The sequence below is a fragment of the Panthera uncia genome, chromosome B1 (assembly GCF_023721935.1).
Source record: "Panthera uncia isolate 11264 chromosome B1, Puncia_PCG_1.0, whole genome shotgun sequence".
NCBI lineage: Eukaryota > Metazoa > Chordata > Mammalia > Carnivora > Felidae > Panthera > Panthera uncia.
The window spans coordinates 4032088-4052891 of NC_064811.1; the positions used below are offsets into that span (position 1 = coordinate 4032088).

At 55.4% G+C, this 20804-nt stretch overlaps 1 protein-coding gene across 5 annotated transcripts in view; it reads right to left on the reverse strand.

Moving 5' to 3' along the window:
* Positions 1-3835: 3835 nt before the first annotated feature.
* The window catches only part of TBC1D14 (TBC1 domain family member 14), a 105965-nt gene continuing 88996 nt past the window's right edge, over positions 3836-20804 (reverse strand). For all 5 annotated transcript variants that reach the window (XM_049630268.1, XM_049630265.1, XM_049630266.1 and 2 more), the window contains 3 exons: positions 18538-18647; positions 7699-7957; positions 3836-3995 (listed from right to left, as the gene is read on the reverse strand). In XM_049630268.1, coding sequence (XP_049486225.1) covers positions 3930-3995; positions 7699-7957; positions 18538-18647 — 435 coding nt within the window. In that variant the 3' untranslated portion in view covers positions 3836-3929. The remainder of the gene's footprint in view (positions 3996-7698; positions 7958-18537; positions 18648-20804) is intronic.

Consider the following 20804-nt stretch of genomic DNA (forward strand, 5'->3'; position numbering starts at 1 on the left):
GTGGTGACATTATGATTTTTATTTTTTGTGTGCTTTGGGGCATTTCCAAATTGTATTTAACATGCATGCGATAATTAGAGGGAAGACACTGATTTTTACAATTCGTAAGTTCACCAAGAGTTAGACACTGAAAGTCTGTGTGTCAAGAGCACGAATCTAGCTCTCTATGGTGACGCGTTTCTTTCGATGACACAAGTAATTCAGCATCTTTTTTAATCCTCACGAGCCAGGGGATGGAAGCTGGTACCCTTTTTAAAAGAGAAATGAGGCTGACGCAGTTTAAATACTTCTGCTGGCGTGGCCGTGCCCGGCGGAGCACCCCCTCCTGGCGCCAGCCGGCTGCAGGCGCGGTGGTGCTCACGGAGGAGCCCGAGCTGCCTTGAGCCAGCCAGCGCTCCGGGCCTCGCAGAAATCCCCGGGGACTTGCGGTCACGGCGAGCCGCTGGGTGGGCGGCTGGGTGCTGTGGCGTCTCCCACCGCCCCATCTGAGGACTCGCCTTGGCTCTAAGGCCTCCCTCTGCTGGCCAGAGGCTCCCCTCAAGGTCCAGCGGGGTCCCCTCCCTGTGCCGCTGGAGTATCTCATTCCCTCCCTGGGCCTTCGCGGCAGGTGCACGTTGGGTGTTTGAACTGTCCGCCCCCAGTGTCCACAACCTCCATCCCCAAGGCTCGTACGTCCCCAAGGTCCTCCCGGAGCTGGCTGGCATGGCTGCCTCCTTCCCGGCAGGCTGGGCCTCACACCCAGGAGGCATTCGGGTGAGTGAATTCAGGCCTCGCCCCGCACCCCGCACTTGGGAGTTGAGGTCAGGGCCAGTCCTGGGGCGGAGGCTGCGGAGGTCCCCAGGGCGCGGACACCGGAGGGGCGACAAAGTCCGCCTGGGGACAAAGAAGGCAGCAGCCCCAAGGGCCACATATTTTCTGGCCACGACTCGACAGGCTCCTCCCCGGGCCTCCAGCCCTTGGTTCCAACAGCCCAGCGCCCCACCGACGAACGTGAGCACACACGTGACCTCTCGGACACTTACGTTCTCGGCCACGGACAGGGACGGAGGTGCACCGCGGCCCGGGAGGAGCCCACGGTCACTTGGAGGGTGGCGGTGGTGCCGGACCGCGACACCAGCACTCCGAGCAGGCTCCAGGGTGAGTGCGCACCAGCTGCTGGGTCGGGCGCAGAGGTGGGAGCAGCCACCAGGCCACGGGGGTGGGCGAGTCGGAGGTTCCCCTTCAGCTTGGGGTGGGGGCACACGAAACTCCCAAATCCCTTGACCAAATTAACCTGACTCCTTCACTGAACTGGGCCTCGGTGGATTTTCAACCAGCACGACGCTCGAAGTCAGGTGTTGCCGTACTTTAAGGTGGGAACTTCAATTTTAAACCAAGCGACAGTGAACACAAGTAACAATTTTACATGACTTTTATTTAATAAAACCACATATTTACAATTCAAAAAGTCCTAATTTGATAGACTTTACTAAATAAAATTAAAGGTTAACTGTACAGGCAATTAAAACATGATATGTAGCAAGTATTATCAGGAATTTTTCTATCCGCAAACTATTTAAAATAGTCAAAAACTGAGCAGTTAAAAAGTACCATTTAAAGTGAACAATGTTTCTAGGTGAGCTTTCAGGGACCGGTGGGGACGCAGCTTTTGACCCTAAAGTGCCAGACGCGCCAAGGTCCCGAGCCTGAAGTCCTGGAAATCGCGGGCACAGGAAGGGGAAAGTGCAGACTTCCAAAGGGGCGTGGCATTTCTACTGGTTTCCAGTCTTCCTCAACGGTGGCGTCCAACAGAGATGCCCGGCCGGGTGCCCTCTGCAGCCCTCTGCGGAAAGGGGCCACGGGACCCTGCGTGGGGACTCAGGACCCCCGGCCTGTGAGGGGGACACATCAAACCGCAAGACCTCACGTGGTCCCTGAACAGGTCACGAAAACCTCTTCCGAGCTAAAGATTCGCTAAGGATTCCCAAAACTTAATGCATCAGTAGTGACATAAATCGAAAGAGATTTAACGTCCAACTGTTGGGACAAAACAGGGTTAAGGGCTGGGTTCTGAATGCACGTGACGTCCCACAAACGCGTTCCGCGGCAGTGGCACAACTGCCCGTGGCGTCGCTTCCTGTCCCGATTTAGGAACATCTTTATGTACAGTAAGAAAATATATACATCTTTCCGGACAGAACGCCCACATCACGGAACGCAAGTCAGCACGTGTGGGAGGAACGGCCGGGCCGCCCGGGCGAGGGGCCGGCTCAGTGTGGGTTACATTCAGCATCGCGGGGTCCGGGGACGGCTGCGTCTGGAAGCGCGAGACCTCGGTGAAGACGGGACGCCCCCCTCCCCGCCCCCAGAGGTCGGGAGAGTCAGCACTTGAAGGCTGAGGCAGAAAGTGTATCCAAGATGATCTACAACCTCCTGGGAGAACTCGGTTAAGCAGACACGGGGCGAAGGCAGTTCGAGAAAACAGGACGCACGGAAGAGGGCTGGGGTGAAGGGCACGAACGTGGCCCCGGCTCCGCAACTGGCCGTCGCACCTGCGCGTGTCGGCAGCGGACGTGGCGGGCACGGAAAACCCGTAAGGGCGAGGTCACGGTCGGGCCCCGGCCCCCTGCCGGTCTCCTTGCCGCACGCCTGCTCTCGGGGCCGAGGGCGGACGTGCAGCTGAGGGGGCGGCGGAGGGCCGGGCGCAACCGACGGTGCCCTCGCCCCGTCCACGGGCACTCGCACAGCCCGGCTGGCACACGGGAGCCGGCTTCCACACAGCTGCCCGTCCTCTGGGCTACTCCGTGTGAAACCGCTCGTGTCTTTGAGTTTGGATAAACAAAGCTCTTACAACAAAATTCGTAAAAGTCAGTCAAGGGAAAGCCAGAACAAGAAAGCTGCCGGCTGATGAACTTGGGGGAAACCAGCTAACGTGGGGAGAGGCGCACAGGACAAACACCGAGAGCCCCGAGTGGCCCGTCCGTACCACTGGAAGCGTGCGGCCTGCTCATCGGCCCTCACCTCGGTCTACCTTGAAGCCGAGTACGCGAGGAGGGAACATCTGGTACCAGGACCGGTCCTGCCGTTCAGGTGACAACAGAAAGAGCGGCAGCCCGTGACAGCAAGGGAGCAGGCTCCCCCCCCCCCCCCCACCGAAGCCGCCTGGCCTCCGCAGATGGGAGGCGTGGGGGTCCTCCCGTGCTCTTTCCGCCAGGTCTCGGGCCGTCCGTGTGAGCAGCTCTTCTGCTCAGGAGCTGGAGGGCGCAGCAATCTCGGAGAGCACGGGTGCCCCGGAACCTTCAGCGTGCATGGGACTCGTGCTGGGATTCTGTCAAGGCCACGATGGAGAAACGCCAACCCAGAGGTCAGGTCGAATCCCAGGGAGCCCTCGGGCACTCGTGCGTGACCGCCCTGGGACAGCCCATTCTCCTTTCCCGCAAGCTTGGGTAGGTGGGCTGTGAAAACATCACCTCCAGCTCTGGACAGGTCGTCCCGGGAACGGAATCGACAACCCCTTCCCTACTCACGTACGTAAATGAGCCAATAACCTCTCCGAGGCCTCCCTGGGAGGATTTCTCACACACCTTGGCTAAGGAAGACTGTAATGTATTTTTCATTAGTTGACATAAAAGCATGACAATTTAATTAACTTGCGCTGAAATAAGGGGGGGGGGGAGGGGGGATTAGCCACTGCCTTAGGTTTAAACCATGCAGAGTATGCAGTGTTGGCCCTGGTCAACACTGGCCCATCTTTCCACCGAGCTTCTTAAGGCTAAGCCTTGGTGTAGTTCTTTGAAAGTTGTTTGTTTTGTTTAAGGCCAACTCCAGTGTTAGGATCAAATGTGAAAACAGCCCGTTCTCGTCCGCGGTCAGCGCGTGCGTGCGTCCGAAGCCACGCAAGGTGCCACCTGGAGGTCTGCTCGGTGCCGAGCGCGGGTCCGCCTGTCCCCTCAGTGTCTGAGCGACGGGCTGCCTTTCTCCACGTCCCGGCTGTCCTTCTGCAGCGCGGTCAGTACCTGGAAGCACAGGGAACGCCCGTGGGTGATCTGCAAGGACACTGGACACAGGTGTGGTGACGGGACACACGGCCTCCTAGCCGGGGCCTCTGCCTCCCCACGTCCGCCGCTGCCCTGTTCCGCCTCCAACACCCGCAGCCAGGGCCCTCTTCCAGACGTGAGAATCCAACCGTGCCGCCTCCGGCTAACGTCCTACAACCATGTCCCAGCAGCCACGGTACCAATGTCCACACGGGGCTACAGGGTTCTCCTCCCACATCCGGCTCCAGCCCCTGGGCTCACCACCCCCAAGCCAGGCCACCCGCTCCGGCATGCCAACGAGCGCCCCCGGACCGTTAGCGCGGCCGCTCCCTGCCTGCCTCTCCGCTTCAGCAGCAAACCGGGCTAACAGACCCGGGCTCTTCTCGGGCCCTCCCGCGCTTCCCCAAAGTGACTTGGCTCCCAACTCTGCGCTCTCTCGGTTCTTGGTTAACACCTTCGTTTTTAAAGACACTACATTCCACCGCGACGGCTTCACACAGCAGTGGCAACAGCACGGGCTCCCTAAGTCGGCGCGGCTCACGCACAGCGGCTGTTAGCACACAACAAGCCCCGCAGTCAGGCACCTGAACAACGGGCGCTCACGAGATCGGCTGTTCAAGCAGCACACACGTTCCAACCTGGATCTGCCTGATTCCACAACCAAGCGCTCCTCTCCTGGGGCCAGGCACTGTGTGATTTCAACTGAATCACAAATTACACGGGGTAGAGCAGAAACATCTTGTGTAGGTTTCAAGTAAATCGCACGGAAAGACTAACGGTAGATAAAGGTCCCCCTGTCCAGCTCTGCCTCCAGGGGATGCCAAGCAAACGCGGACGTCTACTGGTTTTGGAAAGCTCGCCAGGGTCTTAACCCGAAGCACGGCATTTGGGAGAATGTATACAGACCACAACTCCTGTGGGACTTAGAACGGTACAAACTCGACGCCCACCTGCACCCTCAGCATCAGGCCAACGACTATCACGATCCCATTATTAGAAAACGTCCTACTAGTCACGAGCCTCTGACCTAGCTTTAACCGAACATTTTTACCTTGTCCTAAAACACAAGAAGCGACACAGAAGACCTGGGTTTACTCCTTCCCTGCGTGTGTGTGTGTGTGTGCGCCTGTTGGCGGGGGGGGGGGGGGGGGACACATGGGGATGTGCGGGCTGGGTACCAGTGACAAGCAAAGGAAGGTCGGCAGACCCAGGACTGCACGTGTAGACAGCTGCACGAAGCCTGCCAGGAAAGGCCTCGGGGCTCACTGCCGCGACTTCAGGGAACCACCGTGAGCAGGTGCATCAGGCAGACCGCAACACACCCCCCCACGCAGGGCACACGTGCCCTGCAGTGCCCACCTTCAAACTCTCAACCATTCTGAACCCGTGGCCCGTGTCTTCATTTCGCACCGTCCGCTTATTTCTTAACCAGAGGAAGGCTCTCTCTCTGCCTGTCACCAGATCCCTGCTAAGCGGACCGCCAGTCCTACTCACACACGAGCCGAGCGTATTCCGTCCCAGTTTTACTGAGGCGTACTTCCTTAGCGCGTCATCTGTCCGGTGAGCGCGTACCGCTCGCTCAGTGGCGTGTAGCGTGGCCATGCACGTGTGCGACACCACCGCGGTCCGCTTTAGAGCGTCTTCGCCGCCTCAAGAAGGACCCTGCGAACTCCCGTCCCCGCTACCCTGCCCGATCTCGCCCACTGCCTGGGGAACCACTCACCTGCCCTGGACTTGCCTACCAGCGGAATCATAGGGCACGTGGCCTTCAGCGTCTGGCTTTCTCACACACAACACACGGTTTTCAAGGCTCACCCACGTATGCGGCAAGGCAGCACGTGTGCAGCATTTCAGAAATGCAAAGCCCATCACCCTCGGCACAAAACAGGGCCTCTCCCCGCCCCCAGTTAAAACCAGGGGAGCACCTCATGGCATTGCCCAAGGTCCCGTCCCAACAGCCGTGCTTCTTCCCAAAAGAGCCAGACGGGAAGGGAGTCTGCCAGCCAGACTGAACACATCACAGGGCAGCAAGGACAGAAAGGGCCAGCTCAAGGGCCAGGACAGCGGACCCAGGTGACAGGGGAACTTCCCTGTGGTTAATCAATGTACTCCATTGTACGCTTTCAAAAGGGTGAATTTTATGGTACATAAACTGCATCTCAATAGAACTGTTATAAAAATAAATAGGCTGCTGGAGCCTGATCACCTTCACAGTATTACGACCAAACATAAACACCCGAACACGATCAAGCCGGTGGATCGAACAGTCACTTTACAGGAAACAGCCCGTACTGAAGACCACGGTAAACACCCCTGCAAGGGTACATCCAGCAAGATCCAGACCCTAGGAAACCCTGTAGATCCAATGCCCCCATTTCTTCCATAAATACAGAAGGAGGGATAAGAGGTGGGGTAACCTATATATTAAAATAAAAACAAAAGACTAAAAAGATCTTTCAGCTACCGGCAACGTGGTAGCTGGATCCAACCTTATTTGGATCTTGATTCAAACCAACTGGAAAGCCACTCTGATACTCGAGACTGTTAGAAATCTGAAAACTGACTGGCTGACAAAGATGTAGGGTCTGTGATCTATTTTATTCTAATATGGATTTAAAATCTCCCACCAACACCCTATCTCTCAAAAAATAAACAAACATTAAAAAAATTGCTTAAAAAAAAAAAAAAAAGGTGGCACCTGGGGGTGGGGCTCAGTCAGTTAAGCGTCTGACTTCAGCTCAGGTCATGATCTCATAGCTCATGGGTTCGAGCCCCGAGTCGGGCTCTGTGCTGACAGCTCAGGGCCTGGAGCCTGCTTCGGATTCTGTGACTCCCTCTCTCTCTCTCTCTCTCTGCCCCTCCCCTGCTCATGCTCTCTGTCTCTCAAAAAACAAATAAATGTTAAAAAAATCGTTGAAATCTCCCACTAACACAAAGGGTAAATGAGGGATGTGCCGTTTGGCATACACAGGGGAGTAGAAACGTCCACAGATAACTTCCCAGTACGACCTGCCGCTCAGACAAGCTTTGAGCCTGTAAGGCTCAAATAAGCCTGTAAGAAGCAAGGCTTGTTTTTTCCTTTTTCGCCCAATAAAGACTTGGAACCAGACAACACCGGCTAATCCCCCAGGGGACAACCCTAGACGGGACGTCCAGAGGAGGTGAGAGGGATCTAGAAGGAGGAGGCCCAGGTTGGACTCGCTCCCACAGGGCAGCTCAGCCACTCCCCCAACTCAGCCACCAGAGGGCCAGAGGGCACAGCCCAGGGGAGCCACCCTTCAGCCCTCCTGCCCTCCGCTGAGGGCAAGCATTTCGCCTTTGTGGGTCTCGTCTGTTGATCAGCGATGGGGGACAATCCCTTCCGCCCGGCGCCAAGCACAGCAGTGGGGGTGGTGGTGGCGGCGCCTGGTTTACAAAATGCCTTCTAACCTGTGGACAGCACAGTGGCCCCCCCGGCACCACTGCAGAATGGCTGAGAGGCTTCTGTTACCCGCCCCTCCACCTGTCCATCCGATGACCCCCCGTGGCAGAGCCCAGCCTCAAACCCAGGCTCCTCATCTCCGGTCCAAGGAGGACTTTCTTTAGAGAGGGCTGGTTTCTCAAAAGGCAGCAATGAACTTCCTCAGTCATGCTACTGGGCCAAACTGCTCTGCAGGGAAAAGAGAACGAAGGATCCGTTTACCTGAGCCCACTTCTTGTTTCGACTTTGCATCTGAATTGTAGCTATGGAGGCGAAAACTTCCTCCGCGGGCAGGTCCTCTGGGAGCCTCGTAAGGAACTGGGCTATGTGAATGAAGTCCATCTTGGTCAGGATGTCCTCAAACAGCTTCAGGATGCCCAGGGCCGTGCGGAACAGAAACTCCTCGCCGTCACGACAGAACACATCCCATATGCGACAGGCCAGGTCGAGGGGCAAAGACTTACTATATAAGGTAAAGATCCTGGAAAAAAAAGTTTTGAGTTTTTCAGGTTTTGGATGGCACAAAGAGTGAGTTCGGAATCCAGGCCTAATTCGTTAAGAACACCCCGAGTCAGTGATGTTCATACTTAGACACAAGGTGCGGGGGTCGAGGCCCGCATTCATTCTGAAGGCCGATTTTACTAAAAAAGCACTATCGGCTTTCATGCAGATTCTCTGTACCTTCTCTATATCGCTGACTCTGACTGCATCCATTCAACAAGTGTTTATATCGAGAATCGACGATGTGCTTACTCTGTGGAAGGCGCTGGACCCAAGGTTAAGAGCTTAGAGTCTCAGGGAAATCAAAACAGTCAACAGAACCCTGTAACCAGTGTAGGCACGTGCACGTTACTTCTCAAGAGCGCTGTGTACTTTCTCCCCCTGGGAGTCTGTGAAGGAACAAAGCAAACTCTTCCACGAGAAACCGATCTTGTACTTAACGAAAACCATCAGGTTAAAGAAAAAGTGAAGCGCGCAGGCACTATCTTCAAATACTGTGACAATTACCAGCCAAACTACCCAACAAATACCAACTTGGGTGACCAACTGCATCCTCGGGTTTAAGCATTTCTAACCCGGAAAGTGCCCGTGTCACAAAGCGAGGCGAATCCAAAGAGACGCAGGCCAAACGGATTGTCTGTGAACCCACCCTCCTCCCTCAGCCGGGAGACGCAGCCCGGGTGCCATCCCCAGGACGTCTGATGACCCCCAGGACCAGCCAGATGCTCCCTCTGACCCTGGGGCTTATAACTCGTGTTTGCCCTGCTGCTCCCCACGGAGACGCGCAAGAGCAGGGACCCTGGCCAATTCCCTCCAGGCGAGCATGTGGCACAGCACCCGGCCGTCTCCGCCGAGTAGGTAAGTGAGTCGGCACTCCGCCAATCTGCTCTAGTGTCCCAGACGTTAGCGGCTCTCGCCACCTCCTTCCCAGCAGCGGTATTCATCAGAAGTGGGGATTCTCGGGGCGCCCGGGTGGCTCAGTTAAGTGCCCGACTTCGGCTCAGGTCACGATCTCAGGGTTCATGAGTTCGAGCCCCACTTCGGGCTCCGAATTCTCTCTCTCTCTCCCCCTTTCTCCCTGCCCCTCGCTCACTCTTGCTCTCGCTCTCTCTCAAAAATTTGAAAAAGGTGACAAAGAAGTGGGGCTTCTCAGTTGCTGGGGCACGTCCCCTGTCCCTCCCGGAGAATCGCCTGTCCACGGTTTCAGTTTTCCCTTAGTGCCCGTGCCCACTCTACACACACACACACGGGGCCCGTGAAGGCACCTGGGCTCCAGTGTTGGACTCAGACTATGGCGCTGCCCTGGCCCTGGTCAGAGAGTAACGTCCAGCCTCCCACAGCAGGACTCTGCTTCCTGTGATAGATGTCACCGCAAGTTTGTGCCATCCTGGCAAACGCGCTCACGAGGCTCCCGCGCACGGGCTCTCCCGTCTGCAGTGAACTCCAAACTCTCACGTGGCGGCGTGCTCAGCCCCAGAAACAGCCTTTCCCCCAGAGCCCAGAGGAACACTTCAGGCAGTCCGGGGCGTGCATGCAAAAGAGCATGCTAATTAAGACCCCAAAACATCCAAGGCTACCAAACTCTAACAAGAGTTTTAAGGAAGGCATAACAATTTAGATTTCATTCGGCCCAGACGATGGGACAGGCAGACAAGTGTCACAGAAAGGCCCTACCTCATACAAACCACAAGAGCTAGGTTTAAACTGAGGACCTACTATGTGCCGGGCACTACAGCGGGCACATCACAAGCACCCCCCACTCAACAGCCAGAACCACCCTGGGAGACGGGTTCTTTTAGCTCATTTGACCACAGGGAACTGAGTCCCAGGTCCTGCCACCGGTAAGTGACAGAGCCAGGCTGTGAACCGGACTCCAAAGCCCATGCCCTAAACGACCGGACTGCTTGCTCTACTCGGTACCGGGTGAGACACGTTTATCTATCTGGTTATTTATTTTTAAAGATTTCATTCTTAAGTAATCTCTATGCCCAATGTGGGACTGAAAGCCCACAACCCTGACATCATCCACGGACTGAGCCAGCTGGGTGCCCCAGGACACTTTGTTTTTTAAAGTCACAACAAGACTTAAGCCTGAATTGTTAACATCTCAAAAACGGAAAACCATTTTATCATGCGGTCAAGAAAACATAGTTAAAGAAAGATCCGAGAGACTTTTTTACGTTTATTTATTTATTGTTAGTAATCTCTATAGAGATTAATCTACAGAGATCAAGACCACACGTTCCATCGACGGAGCCAGCCAGGCGCCCCAGTTTTTTTTAAAGTTTATTTATTCATGAGATCCAAGAGATTTTTTTGTTTCTAGTCTGAATCTAGAGAACATTCTCAGTTCTACCTACAAAATGTACATTATTAACGCTATAAAAAAAGTGCAGAACTGACCTCCTCCAAGATACTCTCTCACCTGCCAGTTCACTCCTGGAAAGCAAACCCTTGACATCTTAAAAGCGGCGTCTTGATAAAAAATTATCGGAAAACGGACAAAGCAACAGGCAGAGAGCAGAGTAACAACGAAAAAAATGCGTCTGACGTGACATCCCTGGGTTCAGATTCACGTGCGCATCTCCACAAACTACTTTAGCCGTCCTGAGCTTTGTAAAAGTAAACATCTGAATGATCAGGAACGCCACGGCCAGTACCCGCCACGCACCCCTGCTGAGGCCTCGCGTCCATCCACGAGGCTCTTCCGCTGCTGCATGCGGAAACTGCCCACACCCGAGCCCTTCTGATGCTGAGCAGATCGGTCCGTCCGTGAAGGTAAGTACCTCTGAGCCTACTGCTAAACGCCAATCTCTGCGTTTTGGTGACGAGGCTACGTGGCATCAGACACAGGGACAAAGTTCCCCGCCCTCTGGAGCAAAGGGGATAAAGTACCCAGCGTGTCAGACGCTGAACAAACACAAGCAGGGGTAGGAGACACGGACTGCCGGCCTGGATGCGCACACACGTGTGAATGCACACACACACTTCTCAACAGGATGGACGAGGAAGCGGCGTGTCCATAAAGCCCTGAAAAAGAGGCCACAAGCCAAGGGACGGGGTCTGGACGGTGTCCAGCCAAAGGAAGGTGTCCCCAGCTGTGAGGAAGGAGTGAACCTGGCACGGTCGAGGAGGAACAAGGAGGCCGCTGGGCCGAAGGCAAAAAGAGCAGAGGAGAGAATTCCACGGAGAAGCCCGTGCAGACCCGGGCCCGGCACGGGCGGGACGAGGTCTTTGGGTTTTATGCTACGTGCAAGGCAAAACCGGCGGAGGGTCTGACCAGACGAGGCCCCTGTCCACTGTGCTGAGACGTGCCCGTCGCGGATACGGGCCTCCCTGGGCAGCCGCTGAAACCACCCAGGCGAGGTCAGTGAGGCGGCCAAAGCGGAGGAACTCTGGTCTCCGCGGTGGATAAATGCAACAGAGGAGTCAAGGACGCTGGGTTTCAGCCGTGCAACCTGAAGGATGGAGCTGTCGCTTAAGGAGACGTGGGGTCTCTGGCTGCGTCAACAACGTCAAGAGGTGAGTGTGAGGACACGCGGTCTGAGCGTCAGACGTCCAAGTGGCCAAATGATTTCATCCTTCATTTAGGACCTGGAGTTCAGGAGGGCTCTGGGCTGGCGACAGTCTGTGCAGAGATGGTACCAAACAGAGGCAGCGTCCCAGCACCAGACAGGGAAGAATGACAAACGAACTGATCCCCGACACGTTCCCGTGTAGGAAAGTGGGCTGAGCCACACTGCACATCATTCACCGTTTCGTGTGCAGACCCAGAATCGTCAGGGCCCCGAACGTCACACCTTAAATAAAACGCGCCTTTGGGACGCCTGGGTGGCGCAGTCGGTTAAGCATCCGACTTCAGCCAGGTCACGATCTCGCGGTCCGTGAGTTCGAGCCCCGCGTCAGGCTCTGGGCTGATGGCTCGGAGCCTGGAGCCTGTTTCCGATTCTGTGTCTCCCTCTCTCTCTGCCCCTCCCCCGTTCATGCTCTGTCTCTCTCTGTCCCAAAAATAAATAAAAAACGTTGAAAAAAAAAATTTTTTTTTTAAAAATAAAACGCGCCTTTTAAAGACAACATTTTGTAAATCCCCTCTCACTCTTAGAAGGCCGTTTCCGGGACCGTGGGCTTGGCCTGGTTTCTTGCCCGGTGTTGGCGCTGAGCCCCGTATGTTTCCCAATAGTCACCAACCTCGGCCCGCAGAGTCTCGGGGACGGCACGGTCCGGGCAGAAAGCCACGCACTCCTTCATCACACTCAGTCCCGAGATGGCCCCCTGGTCTGCCCTATGCCTCCCCTGAGCCTGGTGGATTCTGAGGCTTTCAGCAACCGGGGCTCAGCCCCTCGCCCCTCAAGCCCAGGGTCGCATGGCTCCGTCCCCTCGGGCTCCAGGGCCGACACCTCTGTCCGCTCACCCTCTTCCCACCCCTCCTGCAGGAGCACGGCTCCCACGGAGAGGGGCCTTGCGCCAGTGTCAACCGACCCCACACTCGCAGACGCTTGCCTGGATCTGAAACCATACTTAGCTTCAAACACCTACTGTGAGTAAGACACTGAAACGGTCCTCCCCTGACTGCCTCTCAGCAGAGGGCGTTTCAGCAGGCACCGCTCACGCAGCTCAAGAGCGCACGCGCTCAGCTCCCGCTCCACCAGGCTCTGCCCCGGCCCCACAGTGGGGTCGGGGTCGGGTCGGAGCAGCGGGAACAAGGGGGCTGCTGTTTGCACAGGGCCCTCCCGCCCTTCCCGTCTCCAGCCTTTCGTGGGCTCTCACTGTGCCCAGTGCGCTCGGCTTCCTCCTGCTCCAATCCTGCACCGACCCGGGAGGGCACGAGGGACAGGGCCCCGAGGCCTGCCCAGGGCGGCTGCAGGGATCTCCCCGTGGTAGCAAGAGAGCATTCAAGGCTTCTTCTCCTCTGGACCACTGAGTATGACGGCACTTTATACCAAAAATGGTAACTTCAGGGGCGCCTGGGTGGCTCAGTCGGTGAAGTGTCCGACTCTGGATTTTGGCTCAGGTCGGGGTCTCACAGTTCATGAGATCGAGCCCCAAGTCAGGCTCTGCCCTGACAGCATAGAGCCTGCTTGGGATTCTTTCTCTCTCTCTCTCTCTCTCAAAATAAATAAACTTACAAAAAAACGATTAACTTCAGGTATAAATTCAACGAACGCAAATTAACGTTATTTCTGTGTTGCTGAACTACAGTGGCTGCAGTCTTATAAAGGACACCAAACACAGCTTCTGTGCATCCCTCTCCCCCACGACGTGCGGAAGGAACAGGCCAGCTTCCGGGGCCTCCCAACTTCCAGAAAACACCCTTCCCTGCGATGTGTGTTCTAACTGTTCGTCTGAGCCTGCAGGAAAGCAAGGGGGTTCCGAAGGGGGAGGAGGGGTTCTACTGCTTCCAAAGCCTTCACGGAGGCCAAGGCTCACTCTCAGAAACCAACCTGACCCTGGTCCAGCCCCAAGGGCCCGGCGCAAGAGCTGGCGGGGAGTGCGGACTTCTGTTCTGAGTGCTGCTTCCTACGGTCTACACGGCTTATCCGATTGATCCTCGCTGCAACTCCACAAGGACGTACAATCCTCACCCCCACCTTCCGGACGAGGAAACTGCAGATAAAGGGCAGCTGTGGAGAAGTCTATCTCAGCCCGAGGCACAAGAGCCACCAGCGGTCTTTGCTGCAGGGAAGCCACAACCAGAGACCCTCAAGGCCCCAATTCCCAGCTGTGCCCAGATTCTCCTAGGCCTACGAGCCTCTGCCCCCGACCCCCTACCTCACCACTCACTCCCCGTGTTCGTAACAGGCTCGGCCGAGCAGCTAGAACAGACGCTGAGAAATGAGGAGCTACCACTTAGCCTGATTAGATTTTGTGAGGATTAAATACATTAAAATGCCAAACATAACGTGCATTCATTAAACACTGGGAGGCAGTTACTTAAGGCTCTGTTCCAACTCAGTTAACCAGTCCGATCCCCGGCCCGATCCTGGCAGCAGTCACGTCCATCTCGGTGCCCCCAGAGCACTTTCTAACTGGGCCCTCACGTCCCAGCCCCCAGCAGGGCCTGGCAGGCACCGGGCAAACCACGGGAGCCCCGCACCGTACCGCAGGCTCCGTGTGCGGCCAGGCTGGGGGCGTGCCGGTGACACGCGGGCTGCGCAGGCCCTTCCTGCGAACGGGCTTCTCACCGCAGGCTCAGACCCTCCCCGTCCGCGCACATGTACACACACAAACACACACACCGATGAAGGCCCCGGTGCACGCCAGACGCTAGCCCGGGCACTTGGGAGCTCAGCGAGGCAAGCCTTGCTCTTGGGGCGCTCGTAGGTTGACCTGTCACCCAAAAGTCAACATCCACAAATAAACGAGTACAAGCTGCAACAGAAACTAAAATCTGCCAACTTTAACTTCACCCTGAGCCTGTCCCTCAAGGTAGAGCTGCGGTGTAACGACGGGCTCTCCAAGGACCCCCGGACGCTAATCGTGACGCGGACTGTGCCGTGGGTTCGTTTACTAATCCGAGATTACCGCAAAACCCACTCACATCTCTGGAGAATTCTGCCACTCGACAGCGACAAGGAACAGCCTGAAGAGTTCAACGGCCGTGTGTCCGTCCTCCCACACGGGGCCCGGCACTGGCCACACGGAGGTGACTAAGCTCGGTCCGTGGCAGGAACAGCAAGAAACAAAAGATGCCCTCAGAGTGGGTCAGGGCTGTGATGAAAGGAGGCATGCGCTGCAGGGGTGGAAGGAGAGAAAAGAACATTCCGGAGGAATGACTCTCCAACTGCGCCAGGTTAACGGCCTCTAAGCTAGAATGTGATCATCGCAGTGCAGAGACACCATCCTGGGAATAAAGCGGGAACAATTCCCAGCTGGCCTCCGGTGGGTGCACAGCGTGGCAGGAAAGAGTTGGTCCTCTTAGTGCCCACACAGCTCACCCAGGACACTCGGCCGGCCAACCCAGATGGGGCCCTCGACCCTGGGACACAGAACAGGCCAGAGAGCCTTCGTCCTCCGGCAGTTAGTAACCGGAAGCCTAGGTCCACCCCGGTTTACAGCACACGTCAGGTGCGGCCCCACCGCTATGGGTGCGCATGTGGCTCTGGGAAGGTGGCAGGACACACTGAAAAGGCAAAAGCTGAGCGCGACCGGCCTGGACCGCTCGCTACAGGTGTGACACCGGGCAGGGGCCTCAGGGGCCTCCTCTGGGCTAAGATGTGCTTACGCCTGCCGCGGACACCGTGAGGACAAAACAAGCGTCTCCGCAGCGTCAGCTTCGAGGGCAGGTCCTGAACAAGACGTGCTCTTCCCCTGGCTTCCTCCTCGCCGCCTGCCCTGTCCCCCACCTGAGCTCCTACCTGTGAGCACCCGGCCAAGACCCTGACTCACCACAGACCATCAGTAACCGTGGACGGCGAGGGGGAAGTCCGGAAAACGTGGCTTTTCCTGTGCTCAAGTCAACCTACCTCCCAGCCCCTGCTGCAGCGGCAGATACAACGTCCTACCTGGTCCTTACTCTAGAAAGCAGTAAAGCAGGGGCCTCACCAGGGCATCGGGCGCCACCAGGACCCATCGCCACGGTCTTAGGAGTGGAATCCCTGAGCTACCTTTGCACCTAGACAGCCTGCACTGGCTTCAGTTTTCGTCACGGACGGTCCAGTCCAGGCGTTCCTCTCCCCAGGCACATCATCAGCGCACTGACGCGATCTCCGGAGCCTGAGCTACGGGACCCAACGCTCAGGTGACACTGCCTTCCCACAAAGTCCCTCAGAAGGACTCCGTGGGACAGTGCACGAGGTCTGGAGGGGGAACCTGAGTTTGAACGCCAGCCAGCCATGGCCTCGGGCAGGCCACGCTGCCTCTCTGAGCCTCACTTTTCTATAAAACGGACGTGTCACAATTCGCTCCAAGAGTTTGTTCTGAGAGTTAAGGGAAATCCTGTGTGGGAGGCCCTGCCACCGGGCAACATGGTGCCCCTGACCTTTGCCCCCACCTGGATCATAACTGCCTCCAGACAGAGGAGAAACGAACGGGTCCTGTTCGGAAAGGACGGTGATCTTTACGCTGCCCCTGCTGACCCCGTCAAGATTAGTGCGCTGTGGGGGCACCTGGGCGGCTCAGTCGGTCAAGTGTCCGACTTCGGCTCAGGTCATGGTCTTGTGATTTGTGAGTTCGAGCCCCATGTCGGGCTCTGTGCTGATGGCTCGGAGCCTGGAGCCTGCTTCCGATTCCGTGTCTCCCTCTCTCTCTGTCCCTCCCCGACTTGCGCTTTCTCTCTCTCTCCCAAAAATAAACATTAAGAAAAAAAAAAAAAGATTAGTGCACTGTAAAATCAATCAGAGTGGGTGACCTCCAGCACTTTTTTATTGTTTTATTATTTTTAATTTTTTTAAATGTTTTTATTTATTTTTGAGACAAGAGAGAGACAGAGCATGAGCAGGGGAGGGGCAGAGAGAGAGGGAGACACAGAATCCAAAGCAGGCTCCAGGCTCCGAGCTGTCAGCACAGAGCCCGACGCGGGGCTCAAACTAATGAACTGCGAGATCATGACCTGAGCCGAAGTCAAACGCCCAACCGACTGAGCCCCCCAGGCGCCCCAACACTTTTTTAAATAAATAGAACAGAACAGGAAATATCAGGATGCTTTACACAAAACAAGGGCTAGGTATTGTCTGAAACTGGTTTCAGTCCTGTATACAGAGCGAATTTCTGGGCACGTGGCCACACACCGCATCACAACACAGAAATAATTCCTGTTTGCGAGTCAGGGTGAAAAAGTCTGAAAGACAGTGTTCCAGGACAGTGTTCTCCAAACTTCGCTTTCAGCCTGAAATCCTAAGAATCTGAGTTGGGGCCCTAAAACAGGTAAGGCAGAAGTTGAAGACTCCGGTCTGGTCTGTCTCCCAACACACCCCCACCCCCTCCCAGGGCGAAGTCACGGTTAGCCCCGTGGCAGCACCAGCAGGGGTGCAGAGGGGAGACTAAGAGGTCAGTTGCTAAATACGGGGGCCCTGCGAGACATGCCCGATAGGCCAGCCCAGAGCGCCCCCGCCCCAGGGGTCGCTTCACGGCCTGATGCTCACTACTCCGAAGCGACACCAGCTACAAGCTCCAACCCCCAAACCCTGGTTTCCAGCGAGTATTCAGCAGAGTCCTAATAACAGTCTCGGGGTTTAGGGTGGAGGCAACAAATGGCAAGAATCCCAACGGTTCATTCCCAAGGGGGCAGGCAAGTCTGCTTTATCTCAGGGCCTGAGCCTCGTTTCAGATGCCCAAAAATCAGACCAGCTCCAAATCCGTTACCAACAGTTTTAGATTCACGACGCGAGTGGTGCTGAAGCCCAAATGGGCCTTTGGGCCGAGTGACATCGTTTGCGTCTGCAGAGCCCCTCTGTAAGCCGGGCAGTGGCATCACCTTCTAAGGCCCTACAAGGCTCATCGCTGCAGGCGAAAGATGAGACAACGGGCTCGGAGAGGGTTAATGCCCAGCACACGGCCACGAGGCAAGTAACAGGAGAGGCTGGACCGGGGCTGAGCGTTCCAGAACCACACTCCTCCCACCTCCGCTCCACAAGTCTGCCCCCAGACACCGTGCTCTCCGGGGTGACACGCCACCCCTCCTCAGGCAGCCACATCCACCCGTGTGAACCCCAGAACTCTCTAACACCTGCTATCTGTGTGTCTACTCAGATGTGCGGGGGGTACCTCAAAATCACTGCGGCCAAGCCAAATCCGTTAGCCTCACTGCCCAGTCTGGCCCGATTCGGACCTCAGCTGCTGGAACAGTCGTGCCCCTCACCAGATGGACAACTCTCGGCCTTCTCTCACACACGCACACCAACTCTCTCGGGGACCCGAAGCTTTCCACTCCCGGTCTCTCCGTTCCCCACCGTCCCCCAGCTTCTGAAGCCTCAGTTCGAGCACGGGTCTTTTCGTCTTTATTTGTCCCTGCCCCCAGGCTCCCCAATAACCTAAGCCTCACTTCCGGATATAACCCACCTCTGTCCTTACCCCCACCAAAAGCCCGCAAACGTTCCCGCCGGCTCCATAGTCCTGCACCTAAGACCCACGCGACCTGGCCTCCCCACCTCTCTCACCTGCCCCCCTCACCCTCGGCTCTAGGCTCCAGCATCACCGAATGGACGGCCACGGCCCTGCTAATTCTGGACCACCGCGTGCCTACATCGTGCCTGGGCTCCAACTCGTGGGACACCTCTGTGCGCTGTGACCCCCAAGCCTGGGTCCGGGGCTCTGTCCATCTCGCCCTCCTAACAGACAGCACGCACCTCACGCGTCACAGCTGCCCACAGACACACGCCTTCCCTCCGGACAGGGCTCCTGACGGGAGAGCACTGTGTCTCGCGCCCCACTTGTCACTAGGTCCCAGCAGAGAGCCAAGCACAGACCTGGGGCTTAGTGACATCTCGCTTGATGAATGGACACATGGCGCTCTGAAAACAAATAGGTCCAGGAAACCATTTCTCCCCTTGAGGGAATAAAGGAGGACAGTCAGAGTCATAGGTAGTAATAAGGTGAGAAAACACATAGGAAATTCAGTCTTACCAATCAATTAGGTAGATGTCTGGAGTTAAGTTGTTTTTCTTGAAATGAGCAAATAATTTCGGCAAATTTTCTTCAAAGAATACCTCAAATGCAGCAAAATAGGTCAACATCTGGGGAAATAATGTGAAATGTACCAATTAACCGATTATCAGCACAGGTTTGCAATCTACAGAAGAAAGTCAACATTCTTAACGCTTTCAGGATACAATGGTCTTCTTGCGCAGTTGCTAACCCGTCTTGCCGGGGAACTCCTCGCCGGGCTCGGGCAATTTCTACATCAGCGCCTTCTCTAGTCGTCACAGGGGCATCACTGGCTACACTGTAGCATCTCCTCAACTTACAGATAAGAGAACAGAAGCCCAGAGCGGTCACTAACTTGCCATCGGTGTGCGGCAAGGCTGGCCTTGAACTGTGCTGCGAAGGTGGAGTCTTTGTGGGCTCACTGTTCTTCTCTAAGAAGCAGGACCGATTAACCGTCTGAAAGAACCGGAGGCAGCGTGCGTCCCTCACTCACAACCCCAGCGCATCCAGAGGGGACAGGAGACTAACATGTGGCACAGGCAACGCCACTTGGCTTAGAAACGCTGCCCTTGTCACGCAGCGGGAGGCAGCCACGGCCTGTACCCCACTGGCATGTGCCTCCCGGCCCCTAGCGGGTTGGAACGAAAACAAAGTGCACCGAGCAGGGGAGCAGCACAGGAACAGAACGAACAGCTAGAGCTGGATGAGAAACCCTACCCACCAGAGCCTGGTGGCCCAGTTCTGTCCCATTTACCAGCAGGATGCATGAGGGCGATGGCACTCTGAGACCCAAGGGAAGGATGCACTATAAACCAGTGGGCCCCAACGGGGGCGGGGGAGGACCCAGCCTCCCAGGGGGACATCTGACGATGTCTGAGGACATTTTTGATGTCACAGTAGCGAGAGGTGCTACTGGCAGCGATGCTGCCTGTCTCCCCTGAGGCACAGGACGCCCCCCACCCCCCATAGCTATTGGGCCCCAAGGTCCACAGGGCTACTTTTGGGAGACCCCATTCAACACTATGATTCCATAATCTTTCCTTAAAAATATAAGCTGAAATTCTGAAGTTTATTTATATTAAGAAAGAGTGTATACATGTGTGTGGGAGGGAGGGAGGGAGGGAGGGAGAGAGAGAAAGAGAGACAGAGAGAAAAAGAGAAAAAGAGAAGAAGAGAAAAAGAGGGAGGGAGGGAGGGAGAATCCCAAGCAGGCTCTACACTCAGCATAGAGCCCAAGACGGGGCTTGAACACACGAACCATGAGATCATGACCTGAGCTGAAATCAAGAGTCAAATGCTTAACTGACTGAGCCACCCAGGAGCCCCTAAGCTAAAAAAATTTTTTCTTAAAAAAATTCTCTTTTAAGTTTTTTATTTTGAGAGAGAGAAAAAGAGAGCACATGTGAGCAGAGGGGCAGAGAAAGAGGGAGAGAGAGAACCCCAAGCAGGCTCCACAACCAGCACAGAGCCCGACACGGGTCTTGACCCCACAAACCTTGAGATCATGATCTGGCTGGAGATCAAGAGTCAGATGCCTGAATGACTGAGTCACCCAGTTGCCCCCCTAAATTAAAATTCTGAAGTACGGTTTTTATTACAGGTTTCTAAACAGAAACCTGGGGTCTTATCTTCAAAATTAGGAAACATTCAAATATAAATCATTTTATTATACATAAAAAGCTTTTTCCTGACGGTGAAAGTCTGTACAAAAATCTTAAGAAGTACGGAAACAAAAGAGGACCATCCGTAAATACTATCAATGTTGTGGTTCGTTTCCTTCTATTGTTAAATATGGTAGCTGTTACGGCCCGTGTTCTATTTCAGATACTTTTGAAGAAAACTAGCTTTTTATCTTCAATAACTCTTCCACGGTACAATCTTTTTTGCAAACATCAGTACCGCACTGGTGTGCTGCCAGATTTCGTTACTTTTCATTCATTTATTTTAATTCCGGTACATGAACACGCTGTGCTGGATTAGTTTCAGACGTACGTGCAGTGAGTGATTCCACGATGCTGCACGTTACTCGGTGCTAAGCTCACTCTTCACCCCCAGAACCTCTTCTCCGCCCATCTCCCCACGCCCCGCCCCGCTAGTGACCACCACTTTGTTCTCTACAGTGGAGAGTCTGCTTCTTGGTTGGTCTTTTTCCCTTTGTTCATTTGTTTTGCTTCTCAAATTCCACACACAAGTGAAATCACATGGTCCTTCTCTTCCTCTGACTTGTTTCACTGAGCATCGTACTC